This window comes from Athene noctua, chromosome 18 (genome assembly GCF_965140245.1).
Source record: "Athene noctua chromosome 18, bAthNoc1.hap1.1, whole genome shotgun sequence".
Classification (NCBI taxonomy): domain Eukaryota; kingdom Metazoa; phylum Chordata; class Aves; order Strigiformes; family Strigidae; genus Athene; species Athene noctua.
The window spans coordinates 4305259-4320714 of record NC_134054.1 but is presented as its reverse complement, the minus strand read 5'-3'; the positions used below and the strand labels follow the sequence as shown (position 1 = coordinate 4320714).

The 15456-nt window shown below is 39.3% G+C and overlaps 1 protein-coding gene across 2 annotated transcripts in view; it reads right to left on the bottom strand.

Moving 5' to 3' along the window:
• QTGAL (queuosine-tRNA galactosyltransferase) overlaps nucleotides 1–15456 on the bottom strand; it is a 125913-nt gene that overhangs the window by 860 nt on the left and 109597 nt on the right. For both annotated transcript variants that reach the window (XM_074922187.1, XM_074922188.1), the window contains 3 exons: nucleotides 8332–8400; nucleotides 6458–6532; nucleotides 1044–1132 (listed from right to left, as the gene is read on the bottom strand). In XM_074922187.1, coding sequence (XP_074778288.1) covers nucleotides 1052–1132; nucleotides 6458–6532; nucleotides 8332–8400 — 225 coding nt within the window. In that variant the 3' untranslated portion in view covers nucleotides 1044–1051. The remainder of the gene's footprint in view (nucleotides 1–1043; nucleotides 1133–6457; nucleotides 6533–8331; nucleotides 8401–15456) is intronic.

Here is a 15456-nt window from a genome sequence, read left to right as displayed (position 1 = left end):
TGTGTGTGTGTGTGTATACACACACATCTATGAAAGTGTGAAAGGAAGGAGAAATTCAGGCAGCAGAACTAAAACCAAGTCCACTTCTCTGTGACCTCCTACAAACTGCAGCAGTCTTCTACTGCAGGTGTTCACTTCCCAAACTACAACCTGTCTCTTAAAAGGAAAAAAAATCTTAACTAGAAGTTATATTGTTCAGCACTTCTTAAGCAGACTTGCAGCCTGGACTGGGAGATGAGACTGCCCCACTGTCAGGCAAGCAGCACTCAATTCACAGAGCCGTGCCCCAGGCTGAGCTGGCACTGAGGCTGCTCACGGGCTTTGCTGCAGAAGAAACACTCCTGAACCCACAGCCCCGGTGTTGTTACACTCTCATTAAAAGGGAAGTTTCTAGTACATTCTTGAAAGATCTTGTTCTGCAGTTACACCTATAGGTCCCTGCTGCAAGAAAAACACGAGTTGTGTTGGCAAAGTCTCCTTATTCAGAAAACCCTGAGAAGGTCCAGTGAGAGGCGTGAGCGTCTGTAGACAGGATCATCCAGCTGCCCCTGCAGCCCCGGAGGGTGCTGCAGCTGAATCCCCGTGCCCGCCCGGTGCAGGGTGTCACCTCGCAAGCACCAGCTGCTGCTCCCGGTAGCAGGGAGGGAGCCAGTGGCAGGGAAGGGCTGAGGGCCCCAAGCAATGTTTGACAGAAACCTCTCTTTACACTTCCAGTGGTTACAGGCTTTGCTTGATGCATTTTTAAGGCTTCCCTATGGTAACAGTCCTCTTGTTGTCTTATGGGCTGTACTTGATGGTTATTTAAATTAGAAATACAATTTAACAACCAAGCTGAGTTTGGTAAACAAGTGATGAGCAGTAGTAAAATGAGCAAATAGCATTATTGGTGGTGTAACTAGGACCTCCCTTAGAAAGGGTTTACTCGGCCCAAAGATTAATTTAATGAAGTAAAATTTACTAAATAATTCTAAACCTCTGAATACTTTAGTCTTCCTACACACAGGTACACAGAGGATAACACAGCTTTGGTATCACTGCCTTACCTTAGTTTTTAGTTAAAGTGATAATAATCGACCCCTTCCTTCAAGTTCAGCATGTTCAGGTTTGTTTCAAATACTCCACCTGTCAAATCCTGTGCAGGAAAGAAAAAGAGAATTAGCTCAACCAGACACACATATTTCAGGTTGCAGCAGGTTTTGATTATTTAGACCAAAGAAGAAAGTCCCATTTGCAGAACTAAACATAAATAAACCAAGACTCAGAAATGTTTCCATTCAAAAATCAAGTGTATGTTGAAAACTTACTGTTCAAATTAATATGTTGGGGGTGCAGGAGGGGAGGTTTGACAACTCGTTCTCATGCTGTGATGTAGAACACAAGGGCTAGACTGAGCTCCGCAGATAGCGATCTGCACATTTTGTTTTGTTCTGCAGGCATTTTCAGAGAATGGACCGAGGGAATGAGTTTGACAAAACAGTGATTTTTGTAGATGTTGAACAACGATTAGCGTGGCTGGTGAAACAAACCCTTCATCAAGCAGCTGAAATATTTTGCATAGTTAAAGATGTTTCCTTTGAGCCCCAGTTACATTAGCTGAACAGGAACCCGGTAGGTTTGCTCCATGAGCAATCTTGCAAGGTAGTGATGTCATTAAAAAAACACGCCAACTTCAGCATTTCTGAGCGTTTCTACTTTGTTCTTCCTGGAGTCCTTAATTCTACTGATCTTCAGGAATGTCACCATAAAAAAAAAGAATTAAAGCTCATAATAGATACTATAGGAGATAGGTAAAGAGATTGCTAGTCTTCTTTTGGTTGGCCCAGAGCAGCAATATTGAAGTTTTAATAATGCACAGCAGTACTGCACGTGTTTAGGACAGGAAGTTACAAAAACAGAGTCCAACTGAAACTGTGGAATTCAAGGAGGTAGAAGGCTAGATTTTGGCTAGAATAATTGGATTCAAAAAATTGCTCTGGGATCTTTAATGAACTTGAGTTCAGAAACTTAAGGTTTCTGTCTGACACAGAGGACTGTACATCCAGCCTCCCAGGTCACCCTGGACCCACCAGCCTGGGGAACACCACCGTCCCCAGCAGCACGGAGTCCAGTAACAGAAGGAGCTGACTTGTCTCCTCCAAACCTCTGCATTGTTTCTGCTGCCTGAATTTATGCAGGAAAGAAAACACTGCATGTGTCCCGTTTCAAACCTCCTGCCCAAACCAGGCATGTGCCTCAGGATCACAGATTAACTCCCGTTCTGCTGCACAGTTCTACCTGCCATGTCCTTCGATTGTCACTAGCAATGACAGAAATTACAAAGATGACATCATCTGTTCCAGAACTTCAACAAAAAACATAACCACCAGTCATAAATAATTGAGCTCTGATGTTTTCTAACCATACAAAAATTAAGAATAGCTAATGAATTTAATTCAGAGAAGGGCAGGAGAGGGCCCAAGGCACGAGGCTTTTTAAGCAAGGGCTCCACTTCCCTAAGGTAACCAATTTCTTATCGGAGCGATAAAGCCCTGATTGTGAAAGATGTTGAGTACTTTTATTTTTTACTTCTTGAAATCAAGAATACTTGATGGTATTTAATACTTTGAAGGACTGGGTCCTAGTTTTGCAGCTCAGTTAAGATCCCAAACTGTCACTGGTCCATCTGCAAAACTTACCACTCACGTCAACAGGGAATTCTACTCAGAAAAGTAGGTCTTGATTACGACCTTTAGCCTCCACTAATGATTTCATAAACCAAAGATTTTGCAAGTTAGGACATAGGGTACAAACCAGTTGCGTTTAGCTTGCAGAAAAGTGAACCTGCTCTAAGGAAGATTTAAAAAGATATATATAAAAGAGCCCAGATGCTAAATTAAGTGTGAGAGTTAAAAACAGATCCTACATTCCCAGAGCACAAGACTGAGGTGACAGAACAAGGCAGGGTTTTACAATAACTGGTCTAACAGTAAATTTACTGAAAACTTTATACAATGAAACTATTTTAATTACTGGGACAGAAAAATAAAAATCCCTTTCATTTCAAGCACTTGGAAACCATGCCAAAACAGGACACAATACACGATTTCTAAGCGTTTCGCTTTTACCTCAAAGCGAGAGAAAATACACAGTGCAAACCCTTAGGTGAAGTGGTACTGCAGACTGCTACACAATTTTTACGAACTGAAGCCACAATTTTATCCTCTTCAGCAAAAACTTATGCACACACAGAGAGCACAGTTTCAGCTACAGCCCTTTATGAAGCTATTTTAAAATACAAACTGATCAAAGCTCACATAAAATGATGACTGCTTTTTCAAAAATAATTTTATATGGTAGCCAAGTAATGCCAGTGCTAGCGAGGGAGGAACTGCCTGAAAAAATAAATAAGCAAACACTGCTCCAAGTACATGGCCAGCAGTCGTTTCTTGTGAACAACCCACTTAATAAACATATCTAATCTTCAAAATTACCCTCTTAGAGCTGCACATAAACATGTAAGTTTTGTCTGTATCAAAACTAAAAATAATCTCCTACCATGAAGAGCAAAATAAAGACAATAAGGCCCCAGGACACTTTCTTCTTCAGAAGAATGGTGATGAACTTATGTTGGTAAATAATAAAGCTAAACTTGGAAGTCTAGGACATTCAGGAATTTGTTAATGACTTTTGCTTCAGAAATTGGCTAAGAGGATCTGCAGCTAATTCTGCCTTACATAAACTTCCGACAGTTCCTTGGAGCTAGGTTGTAGCTGTTGCACTGGCAGCTGTCTACACAAGATATGTCCGTGCGCTCACTGGGGTTTTGTATGTTTGCTTGCTGCATGACCTGAAACAGAGCTACTTGCCCTACATAGTTTGAAAATACAGGTCATTTGTAACCTCTCAAACACAGGAGTTTTGTTTTTCCCCCCACAGTACGCACAAGGAGAGCAGCCTATCTGCAGAGGAATTCTGTGTCTCAGATGTAGTCCTTTACATCAGCCTGGGACTTTAACTTGAAACAGCAGCATTTTTTCTGCACAGTTTGATTTGCTAGATCTGGGTGAATAGCATCAGAGAGGTAGCAACAGCTATCACCAAAAAGACAACATTTCTCATTTGACACAGTCAATATTTTATATACTTATCCCCTACCCTACTTTTTCCTATCCTCCGACATTCAAAAAGCATATAGGAAGAGGAAATGTAGAAAAGGTGATTAAAGAAAAGCAAGTGGGAAATTTTGTCTTCAGCTGTTCCTTCAGATGTGGGCTGCACAGAGAGCCAGGCAAACTGAACATATAAATACAGTGAAGAGAAACCCTTGGCATTATACTTGGCCTGCACAATATCAACACAGATGAATAAAAAGTTCAGTACTCTGCTCTTCTCAACCCATTTAGAAACCATTTTCTTTAGTGGTCAGATCTAGAAGCTTGAAAGCTCCTGCAGACAGGATACCCGAATGTTTTAAACCACAGACACATTTATCAACTTGTTTTGTTTTGGTAAAAGTCTACTTTCCATGACAAAACTACTACTGAAAACTGGCCATTTCAGTCCAGCCCCAGCCTTGCAAGTAGTAAGAGTGGGATTGCACAGATCCTGACAGGCTCCACAAAGACTCCCTCCAGTAAGAAAATACAGCAAGTGTGACAACAGCTGAAAGAGCCGCTAAAAACCACTCCTTAAGATCAGTTGATGGTAGAGAAAAGGAGGGTCCAGCAGCCTTGGTTCTGGAGTTGGACTCTGAGCGCTGCTGCTTCCTCAGACCCTCTGATTCCTCTTCTCTCTCCACTGGGTTTTACATTTCCTACACTTTGGTACAGATATATTTCTGGTTTTTATTTCTTTCTTATATTGTCTGTGGTTTCTCAGGTGATAACAGGGTATTAAGCACTGCTAACAGAAAAAACTGGTTTCAGTTCTTTATTATAAATTTGGTTTTCTAACAACCTGATTGTCTTCATAATATTAAAATAATAATATGGCATCATGACATAAGTGTCCTGTGAAGTTCATATTATTAGCAGGTATCAGGATGTTTAAAATCTGTGGCAGTGTAAGCTCCATTACGGACTGTCACTATGCAGGTTTATTACCAGCATCATTCTTGTCTGTTTGGCCACTATTTTCTTTCTTTACCTCTGCACTAGGGTGGTTTTGCTGTCAGCTCTTGTAACACCAACTTTCACAGTAGCCAACTGTGTAATTCAGTCATGAAGTGAGAGGGGTAAGGAGATAACTTGCGGACAGGTTCTGGAGATTTGGCTCCGTATGAATGACTATTGACTTTCTTAAATTATCCTAAAAAGTGAGCTGCTTCAAGGACAGCTTTTAAAGGCAACTTACAAACTCTAAAACTGTTTCAGGTAGGTCAAACTGTATTTTCAAAGAAAATACTGCACGTTACTTAAACGATACAGTGGCCTATAGTGTTCTGTGATCAGCAAGTAGAAAATGCTCAGTGGCCATGAGTGGAAAAATACACTGAAATCACAACTGAAGTCACAGACCAGAGTTTTCAGGCAAGAAAGGGTATAATAGTCTCATTGTAAGGGCTTCACAAATTAAATGTGCTTTATAACAGGTTGCACAGATGTTTTGTCTAGGGACTTCCACCCACCATTTCATGTCGTATGAAAAATTAAATTAGTTGTAATATTACTAGTTTATCCAAGAGTTTATCAACCAACTGTACACGATAATGCCCTAAGGTACTTTCAGTCTGGCTTTACAACTCATGATCTCAGAGCTGATTGTAAAGTTGGGAGTGCTAAGTTAAAAGCAGACTGTACCAGATGATGAGATTCAGCTGATCAGCCTCTGAACAGATCTAGTCCAGCGTTAGAATGTTGGTGTTTAGCAAATGTAGCAACAGGTTTTAGTTACCGTTAGAGACTTTTTATTACTGATTGCAACTAGAATGTATGTGTTATATTGCTTTAAGACTTCTGTGTTATCCCATACACCATGCTTTGCTATTTTAAACATGACAGCAAGATAACTGCTGGTTATCATCTTCTAGTTACGTTATTAGGTCAATAAAACCAGTTGAACTAAGAAAGTTACCACAGTCAGACACAGAAGAGGCTTCAGACTGGCAGTGCCAAACAAAGCAGCTTTTAAGGTCTGATTTAAAAAACAAAGCCTTTGCCGTACATAGGGCTGCAAAACATTAGGAATAAACAAGGCCAGGAGGCTGGCTATATATGTTCATTTGTCTATATAATATTGTTGGGCAAGAAAGTAAAACAGATCCAAGCTCCCTTACATGAAGCTGTACCTTTCGTTATTCTTAATACTACTTTACTTAATGCTGCTGTTTGAATCCCTGAAATACTCTGCTCAATCAGTTTGATAAAAAAAGCAGAGTAAAAGCTTCTGGGAAAAGCTACTTACAGTAAATAGAAATGCATTTTCATATGGAGCAAATACTGATTTTAGACATAAAGCTGAGGCTAAAGGTGGTGCTCACCAGCTTCACGCAGATAATGAACGGTGGAGTCGCGTCTCTGAAGTGACATATAGGAATTTTTGGTTTTGGTCTCACCTGCAGGAAAAATCAGCAGACTTCAGCAGAGACACAGGGTTACTTGTTAGTTTTAAGAGCTACTAAACACTAAAAAGCGAAAAAATTATTTTGAGACCTCATGCTAAGTAGTCCAGCTGCTCACATGCTACTGCTCATCATTTTGCCAGGCGTTTCAATTACCCCTGATTTTCTTACCATAATCTTTCAATACAATTGTGATTCTTTGAACGAAGTTACACATTGCATCAGCCTGGAATGAAGAGCTTTCTGCTGCTGAAAGGAGAAGGTCTCACTCCTCCGCTGCTTCTTCCTCACCTCCAAGCTCTACTTTTAGCTCTTTACCAAACAATTCCCTCTTTGATCTGATGGCAAGGTGTGCTGCTTTAATAGCCTACCCCATAAAAAGTAAGTTCTCTCTTTTTTTTGGCAGGTTAATTTTCTGCCACTTTAATGAGCTGCATCAGCTTACTGTGCCATCAGAGAAGCATCAGAGCAGGCACAATAGCGGATACAAAGGAAAATCTTTCCCTCTCAGTGGGAGCTGTTAAATGGCTTATGCCCAGTTGGGACTTCACCATGGATCCAAGCTGCAGAATTCTCTAAGGGTTCACAACAGGTTACAGTACAATCTTCCTTATGACTGATCTGAGAGGATGGGTATGTCTTAGGAAGACAAATGCCCAGGATCTGTAACAATTACACTGACAGTATTACTGAACTGGTAGTTAGTGAGTCCTCTATATTCCGGGTCAAAACCCAGAACTCCAATTGCTTTCATGCAGCTGAAAGCACTCATTAGCTTCCCAGTATAGAATTTGATTTTACAGTTACTCTAGTCTAACCACAAGCCATATCTGAGGAGGTGCCCCTCCTCTCTTTCTACCCCTCCCTCAGTCCTACTCCCATCAGATAGAAGGATCATGCAACCTCAGGGTAATTTGATTCACAAGATAACTTGCTGGAAAACTTTTTATTTTGAGGGTTCCTTTTCTGCCAGATCAGCTAACTGAATCAAGTCCTCCTTTCGCCGCAGGATTGCTAGACCCATTATAAACAAAGCAGTGGGCGTGTGTGGCTGAGGCCAGTGAGTGAAGTCAGACCACCCCTGCAGTGAGACGGGCTGAGCCGTATCGTCAAACTGCGCTCCTGGGAGTCTGCGCTCACAGGACCTGACCCGGTGCCCAGGGGAACCAAGAACTGTCTTTTCACCAACTGTTGTAGGGACTGAATCTGGATGCAACTTTGCTCCAGGTCTTGAGCTAATTGCTATTGTGGAATTAATACTGCAACACGACTTTTTTTTTTTTTTTTTTTCTATATGGTTTGTTTATTGCCATCTAAGTATCATGCTTCCTTGTCCAGGGAGTAAAACGCTGCTGCCTACAATTTTAGGCTCCCAAGGAACCTACCAAAGTTTTATTCAGATACAATATAGCATACAGATAGGTTACAATTAATCACAGAAGCTCTCTTTATTTTAATAGATACTTGACTTTTACCCATCTTGAGCCAAATTCTACTCCCACTTAAAAGAAAAAAACTGTCAGTGAAGACTATGTTTTAGCCCATCATCAGAACCCTTTCAGAGTATATATATTTTTGCCTTTCTAAGCTGACTTCAGTGAGTGTGAGGTCCATAGTTCTGGCTCCATAGTTTGCACTCTGTTATCAAGCCTCAGCTCTCTAGTCTTCTGTCACAGCCTCCTTACGAAAATGAATTGCTATACAATATTTAAAATCAGTGATGTATTCTTTCATCACATTTCCCAGAACACTTCCAGATCACAGTAAAGAATGCAAGAGTACTTATAACTAACCTCAGATTCTTCATAAGTGTAGAATCCTCTTGTTATTTTCTTTTCATCAACATCACAAAACGCAGTTACCTGGCAGAACAGAAGCAGAGCATTTCAGTACCATTCTTTGCTACCAGCAGGTATTTCACCTGTCGTGTATCTACATAAGTAATGCTACAGGCATGTGAATGAACACAGGGACAGGGCAACGCCCCCTGGGCCTCCTAAGGAGCTTAAAACTTGATTAAATCCTTTCCAGGTGTATCTTAAGGATATGGGCAAATTTTGCAGTTATCTGTGAGCACAATTATGTTTTTACAAATGTGAGAACAGGTGATCTACTGACTGCGTAAGAGAAATCATCTATGAGATCATCAGCTTCATCCTCAGTGATATGTAACTAAAGTAAAACCAGAGAGTAGCCTCTCATATTGGCACTTCCACGAAACTCCTGAGATTAGGTAATACAAGCCTTCCTCTTTCTGCCTGCCCCAAAGTATAATCTACCAGCAGCTACCTCAGGATAGCAGTGCTGCACCACTGCTTTGGATGCTCTGGTAATACCAGCCTCAGTTCTAGGTCATAACACACCAAGTTTGGGAATTCCTACGGTTTTGGACTTTGTATTTTTCAACTGAAAAGTTCAGCAGATTCGGTGTTTAAACACATATAATTACTGCTTCATATTAGTTATTCTTACAGAATATTATTTGAAGCATTATTTGCAGCCCTAGTTGCCAGATATTTCAGATGTTTTTTTATTTGTATTCCTCATAAATATGCAGGCAGAATAAAAGCCTGCAATCCAAAATACACAGTGGCCTCATTTTTAAACCATTAGGTTGCCAGTAACATTTCGGAAGACTTTTTAAAATAAACATAGCTATGTTTTCCTCTGACTTCCATTAGATCTACTCATCTTATCTACACAGAACTCTTACACTGAAGCAGCAGTTAAGATAGTTAAGGTCTTGCAGAAATCAATTATCTGGTGAAAGCTGGATAGCAGTTTTCCTATCTTTTTAATTGTTGCATTAAAAATTGGTTAGCAACACTTACTGCTGAGAAAATTTGAAAAGCCAAACAGCTGTTTATTAATTTATTAAGTTAGAGAAGGCTGCAAAGGGCTGGCTTGCTTTCTGCATCAACAAATCTCTCTCACACATTTTCCTCCTGTGATTGAAATAGTTTTCTTTTACCTGAAGTGACCTCATTCCGTTTGTGCAGAGGAAAACACTGACACAAGAGCACTGGTGTCATAATGCTGAACTTTTGCATTCCTCACTGCTACTTCACTCCCGACGCAGAGTGCCACATTTACAGCCCAAGGGCAAGACTGCAGAGGAACAGATCTGTGTTACATGTGTTCTCAGGCAATGGCCAGATGGAGCTGCATTCTTCTTGCAACATAAAAGGTGTTTCTACATCAAAAATACTTTGGAGATATTTCCACTATCCAATGGAATGGTTTTCTATCCAAATTCTTTAAACATCATAGTATCAGTTCTTCCATTAAACATCAGCGGAAGGAGAATACAAACAAAACCATGAAGGCACTACAAATATGGCTAAACACCCCCACCATGCCAGCTAATAAACTGGAGCAGGCGGGCAGGGATACTCAGAGGCAGACATTCATACCTGGAAAATAGGTTGTCTGAAAACAGGCACCAAAAGCAAGAATGAACAGAACATTAAGAGAACATTGTATTTTCAGTTGGGGGCTGTACGACTAAAGGAATCACATCACAGGCCAGCGGGTTCAGATGCAGGGATCACACTAAGCACACCTGCCCTGTTTCAGACATTATAATAGAAGTACTGATAACGGAAGGAATTCAGGGCAGTACGAGGAAGCTACCAGACATTGTACAAGGTCTTTGTGGCTGATGCAGGCTGGGTTAGACATGAGCAAACACAAGCAGATCCTTCAAGCACAAAGACCAAGCACCAGGACCTATCTCAGGCTTTCTTTTTTCTCTTAAACAGAAGCTAATACACTGTACATCCCTGGCCCTATTTCCATGACCACTGCTTTACTGCAGTTGCTACAATAATGCTTTATTGTAGTTGGAAAAATCAGATGGTGTGGACTGAGCACAGTAAACTACATCTCAAGATTTCCTTGACCCATCTTATTTATATGTGTACATACATACACACACACACATATAAAAATGTATATATATATATATATATATATATATGAAGGGAAGCAAGTAGAAGCCACTGTGGAAAGAGAGGGTACTTAGCTGTATACTATTCATTCTGTGTTAACCACCTTTGAAATTCTCCAGTACTCTGCAAATCTCAGTTCCACCACTAATGTTTTACCATCCTAGAAGCTGTGACCATTATCAACAAAATTTAGCAGGATATGTCTTTACTGTCAACCCAACAGAGAGTTTATTTATTCTGGGAATAAATAAAGTCAAATACATTGACTTATCTTCTGACAATTGAAGTTTTTTCAGCTGTTTACACTCCTATAGATTTTAAAAACCAAAACATTAAAACTTTTGACATAAGGCAATGTGAAATTCCACCTACACTGTAATGTCAGTAACAGAATTCAGCTGTAAGGTCTGTGCTGGAAAGTATCACACTGTTCACCTTCAGCAGGTTGTAATACAGCCTCTGACTGGTGCATTCATTAGTTCTTAACATGAATGGTGTTAGAGAACCAAAGACAGTTCTTTTATCACTAGATTAGCAATAATCATAACACTTCCTCTCACCCTGTGCCATTACTCATACTACCATGTGTAGAAAATCCTGCAAGCTGCCTTTGCCATATTAACCACCCACCTCCAGACAATCGAGTACATGAAACTCCTGGTAACAGCAGCTGTGTGAAAAAAAAACCACTTGACAGTAAGTCTGTGACAAATTTCCCTTGGAAGATGGAAATGATTCTTAACCTCTTTTTTGGAATTACCACTAAGGTATCTCCAGGTATAATTTTTAATGGATTCAGCCAGCTTAAATCTGATATTTACAGTATTATAAAACAGGCCAGACTTGAATGGGCAATTTTTCTGCCAGACTGTACACCATGTGGGTGGCCAAAATGTAAGTCAACTATTTTCCTGACACACACTATTTATTTTCCAATTAAAGAAAAATCTATGTCTGGAGTCTAAATACAGGACTTACACACATTTGTTTATCCTATAAGGAGAACTCAAGGCATCAGGCTTATATGACCTATTTACTTTATACTGTTAGGATAAACCCAGAGTCACCTATTTATTTTCCTGCATTAATGGGCTTCTTTCTTGTATCTTTTATGAAAACCATCTATGCATACATGAACTACTGTCTCCCAGGGAGGAATCTATGAATTATAAAGCTATAAAGCAGTCTCAAGTTGGGGTTTTTTTCCCCTCCTTCTAGCAAAATGGTTCTTTTGCGTTACCTCTAACAATATGACACCACCGAAGCTTACGGAGTCTGCAGATCACACTTCAGTTTTAAGAAAACACATAAATTACATACTTTTGTTTTGAACATCACTTGTATGAAAATTTGCAGAATTTGAAAACAAAAAGACTGCTACTTCTCTCAGCTAAAAACATGAAGAGACGGCTAGATATGTTATATACAAGCTATGTAATTACTATAAGTAATTTTTATAAATATGGATTGCAACACACATTAACAATGGTGTAAGGGAAAAAGGAGAAATCATTTTCTCCCTCATAAGAGAAAGTTTATATGTCTCAAAAGATGTTATTTACTCAAAAAAAAAAAAATCTCTGCTAGGGGAAGACACATTTGAGGAAGATAAAAGCACCCCTCTGGCTGGTTCTTTTTAATAAACACAGCAGCTGTGTGAGGGGACACACAGGCTGGGACTATCAGACCTCCCTGTGGTAAAAGGAGATTAATGGGCAGCAGATTAATCCTACTCCAAACGTACAACTGAAACGTCAGTAAGAGTGGGCTTGGGGTGCCACTGTAATTACCTAGCTGCCTGAGCTCTGCTGCTATTACACAAGAGTTCATACTTTGTTTCATACTTGAGTTGTTTACTGCCTTATTGGCTACTGCAGAGGATGTTTCCTTATACTTCCCGTTCCACTCAGATTTCCTAATGGAAAAACTGAAAGATTTCATCAACCTAATAATGTCCTTTCATGGTGAATGATCTTCAGAGGATTTTATTCTCTCATCTTATTTTCACCTGTGGTCTGCTTTAGGTCTGTAATGATCATTTACAGAAAGCAGCAAAACATAACCACAGCAAATTATCCTGCTCTGTTCTAGTTGGAAGGATACGAGAAGGAAGTTTTACAAGGGAGAGTGAATAATGTAATAGAGCATGACAGAAAAAATGGACAACCCGTTTGACAAACGGTCACCTGTACACATTGTCTCCTCTCCCTCCTCATTAAAGATAAATTTTGAGACCAATTGATGTAAAGATGACAAACTGCAAACCCTCTACAAAATCCTATATGAGCAGATCTTCCCTACTGCATTCGCTCCACATCTCATGCAATCCTTCATCCATTTTAAACTTCTAGTGACCCTGTTGATTCTTCTATTTATAATTCTTTCATGCAAAAGTCCTCAGAAGTATGCTGATATACATCTCCACAAAAGTTAAATCCATTTAGGCCATTCATGTCAAAACAAAGTAACTGAAAGCGTTATAATGCAAGTTTAAATAGATACAGTTAACAACAAACAGAACAAAAGTCATGCAGAGGTATAAACACCTTCCAGCAGGCCACAAGCAGAACCAGGAAACTAGCAAGCAACTCTCCATCAGAGTCTGAGTGATCTTCAGTATCAGGGCGCTGCTTTTCTCTCACCTCTTTAGCATTGCAGCCATGACAGAAGCTGCAGGTATCTTCAAATTACAAGCACGCATTTCATGACTCCATTTAAAGACACTGATCCGTTAAAGATAGTATCTTCCCTCTTTGCACATGTACATGACAAAGTTGTTTAAGAGAATTTTAATACCACAATCCGACATGCAGAGTGAGCTTCTAAACATTGTACATACGCAAGTCCCCTTAGTACATAAAACATACAAATGCCTTTTACATGTAACAGTGTGGAAACTAGTTGCAAGTGTCTCATTTCTCCAGAACAGATAACTATGTCAGTTATGCCAGTAACTTTTCAAGTGTGCATCCCTCTGTACTGACAAAACGGACACTGCAAAAAGCACATCTTCCCACATGGAAGCAGCAGGGAGATATCCCTGCCATATTTTAGTATGAAGTATTTGCTATAGTCCAAATTAAAGCCTCTATTTTATTCCATGTCATTTTAGGATGGATTTAACTGAAGCTTACAAATGTCATATTTTTCTTCTTGTTCTGTAGGCTCTCTTTTAATTCTCTTTCATTTTGTCATTCTATCTCTTGCTACACAGTCAAGGTGGGTGTAATGCTCTTCCCTTTCTTTATGTTTCTTTGCTTTTACATGTGCGCACTTCAGTGTCTCATACTGCCAATCATATACTTTAAGAGTAGATAAAATGCTACAAAACTTACACATTTCTTGCTTTTTGTGAGTGAGCTGAAGGATCACAGTTGAAGTACATGGTTTAGTGATGTTGCTCTTAGAAAAAAGGTGAAGAGAAACTAACAGATGATTTTAAATGGTTAATGAGTTAGGAAAAACTGTGTACAAAATACTTCCTTGAAGCTTTCAAGTTTGCCACTGGTGGGTTGTCACAGAGAAACTTCATGGGCTGGCTATGTACTAGTACTGTTTCCATGCCACTAATTAGCTGATGCTTATTTTGTCCTTTCTCCCTCATTTTCTGTTAGCTATTTGAGCACTATTTTCAGCTATCGGAAATGACACAAAATGCTAAAGTTCTCCTTTTAGCCAAAGTTTGATGGAGAATAAAAGAGCAGACAAGACAGCTCAGAAAACCTCCAGGCATATGTAGCATCCCAAAAACATTTGGTTTCCATCTTCAGCTGCAAATTATAGACAAGACGGATGTGTTTTAAACAAAAAAAGGTCTGTTCGACTTCGTTCTTGCAGAAATGCTAAAACTGAACCACTGTCAACTGCGTGAATCAAGAAGGGGACAGCCAGGAAACAGAATTTCCCTAAGAATACTGAGATCCTGGTAATTAATTCATAAAAAAAACCCTACTAGTTGAATAATTTTTTTCTTGTGTTGCTGTTTAGAAAAAATACTGAGCCTTGGATTTTTGCCTGAACTCTTTGGAGACAAAGCATTACTTTAATATTCACCATACAGATGTCTGAAGGGAAAGAGAGACTATTGCTTAGGTGTCCTTTTCTCTTTTAACATAGCCATAGTTCAAATTCAAACTGTTTTCCAAATAGACTAAAATAATAATTTGTTACTGAGTATGAGCATACACAGTCCACTGCTTTCTGGAATTGCCAAAATTTTGTTTTCTGTGAAACAATGTTGTTCAGCACGCAACATATTTATACTTTTCAAACAATCCACATAAACCTAGTCAGTATAAGAAATACAGTTGCTTTGTTTATCAGGTTCTAAAAATACTAGAAACATTCTTTTTTGAAAAAGATGTTTTCTTACATGACCTAAGTTTAACAGTTCAAACTAATTAATTCGCTTCCTGAAGATTTAGTAGAGTTTACATTTTTTTTCACAATTACAAAATAATACAAACTGTATGTAATAGGTTTGGGGGGGTTTATATTATTTATCCTAGGAGTACGTGTCCCAAATTTTCTACAGGTACTTAGTGCCAATTTAGAAAACAATGCTGCTGTACTCCACATTCCAACTGAAATCACTCTCATGGCCTCTAATGAAATTCTGCATCTCAGTGAAAGGACGCAGCAACAGTGAAACAGAGCATAGGTAAAATAGGCAAGAGTCTAAACCAACTTAAAGTATAAAAACAACCGAAAACAAATTCAGTTAAACAGCTTAGTTAAATTACACAGCTTATTTTGGCAATTTTACCTGCATTGCAAAGGATATTGGACCTTTTAAGATCATACTGTTTTACACAACTGGACCTTCAGAGGAGAAAATGGTAATTGTATTGATGTAAAACATCATAGTCTGTCTTAAGGGGCTTTTGGAGTTGTATTTTAAAGGTCTCTAATTTGCTTAATTGATGAATTCATATCCCAGGGCCTCCGTTTACAAAACATCACTAGATT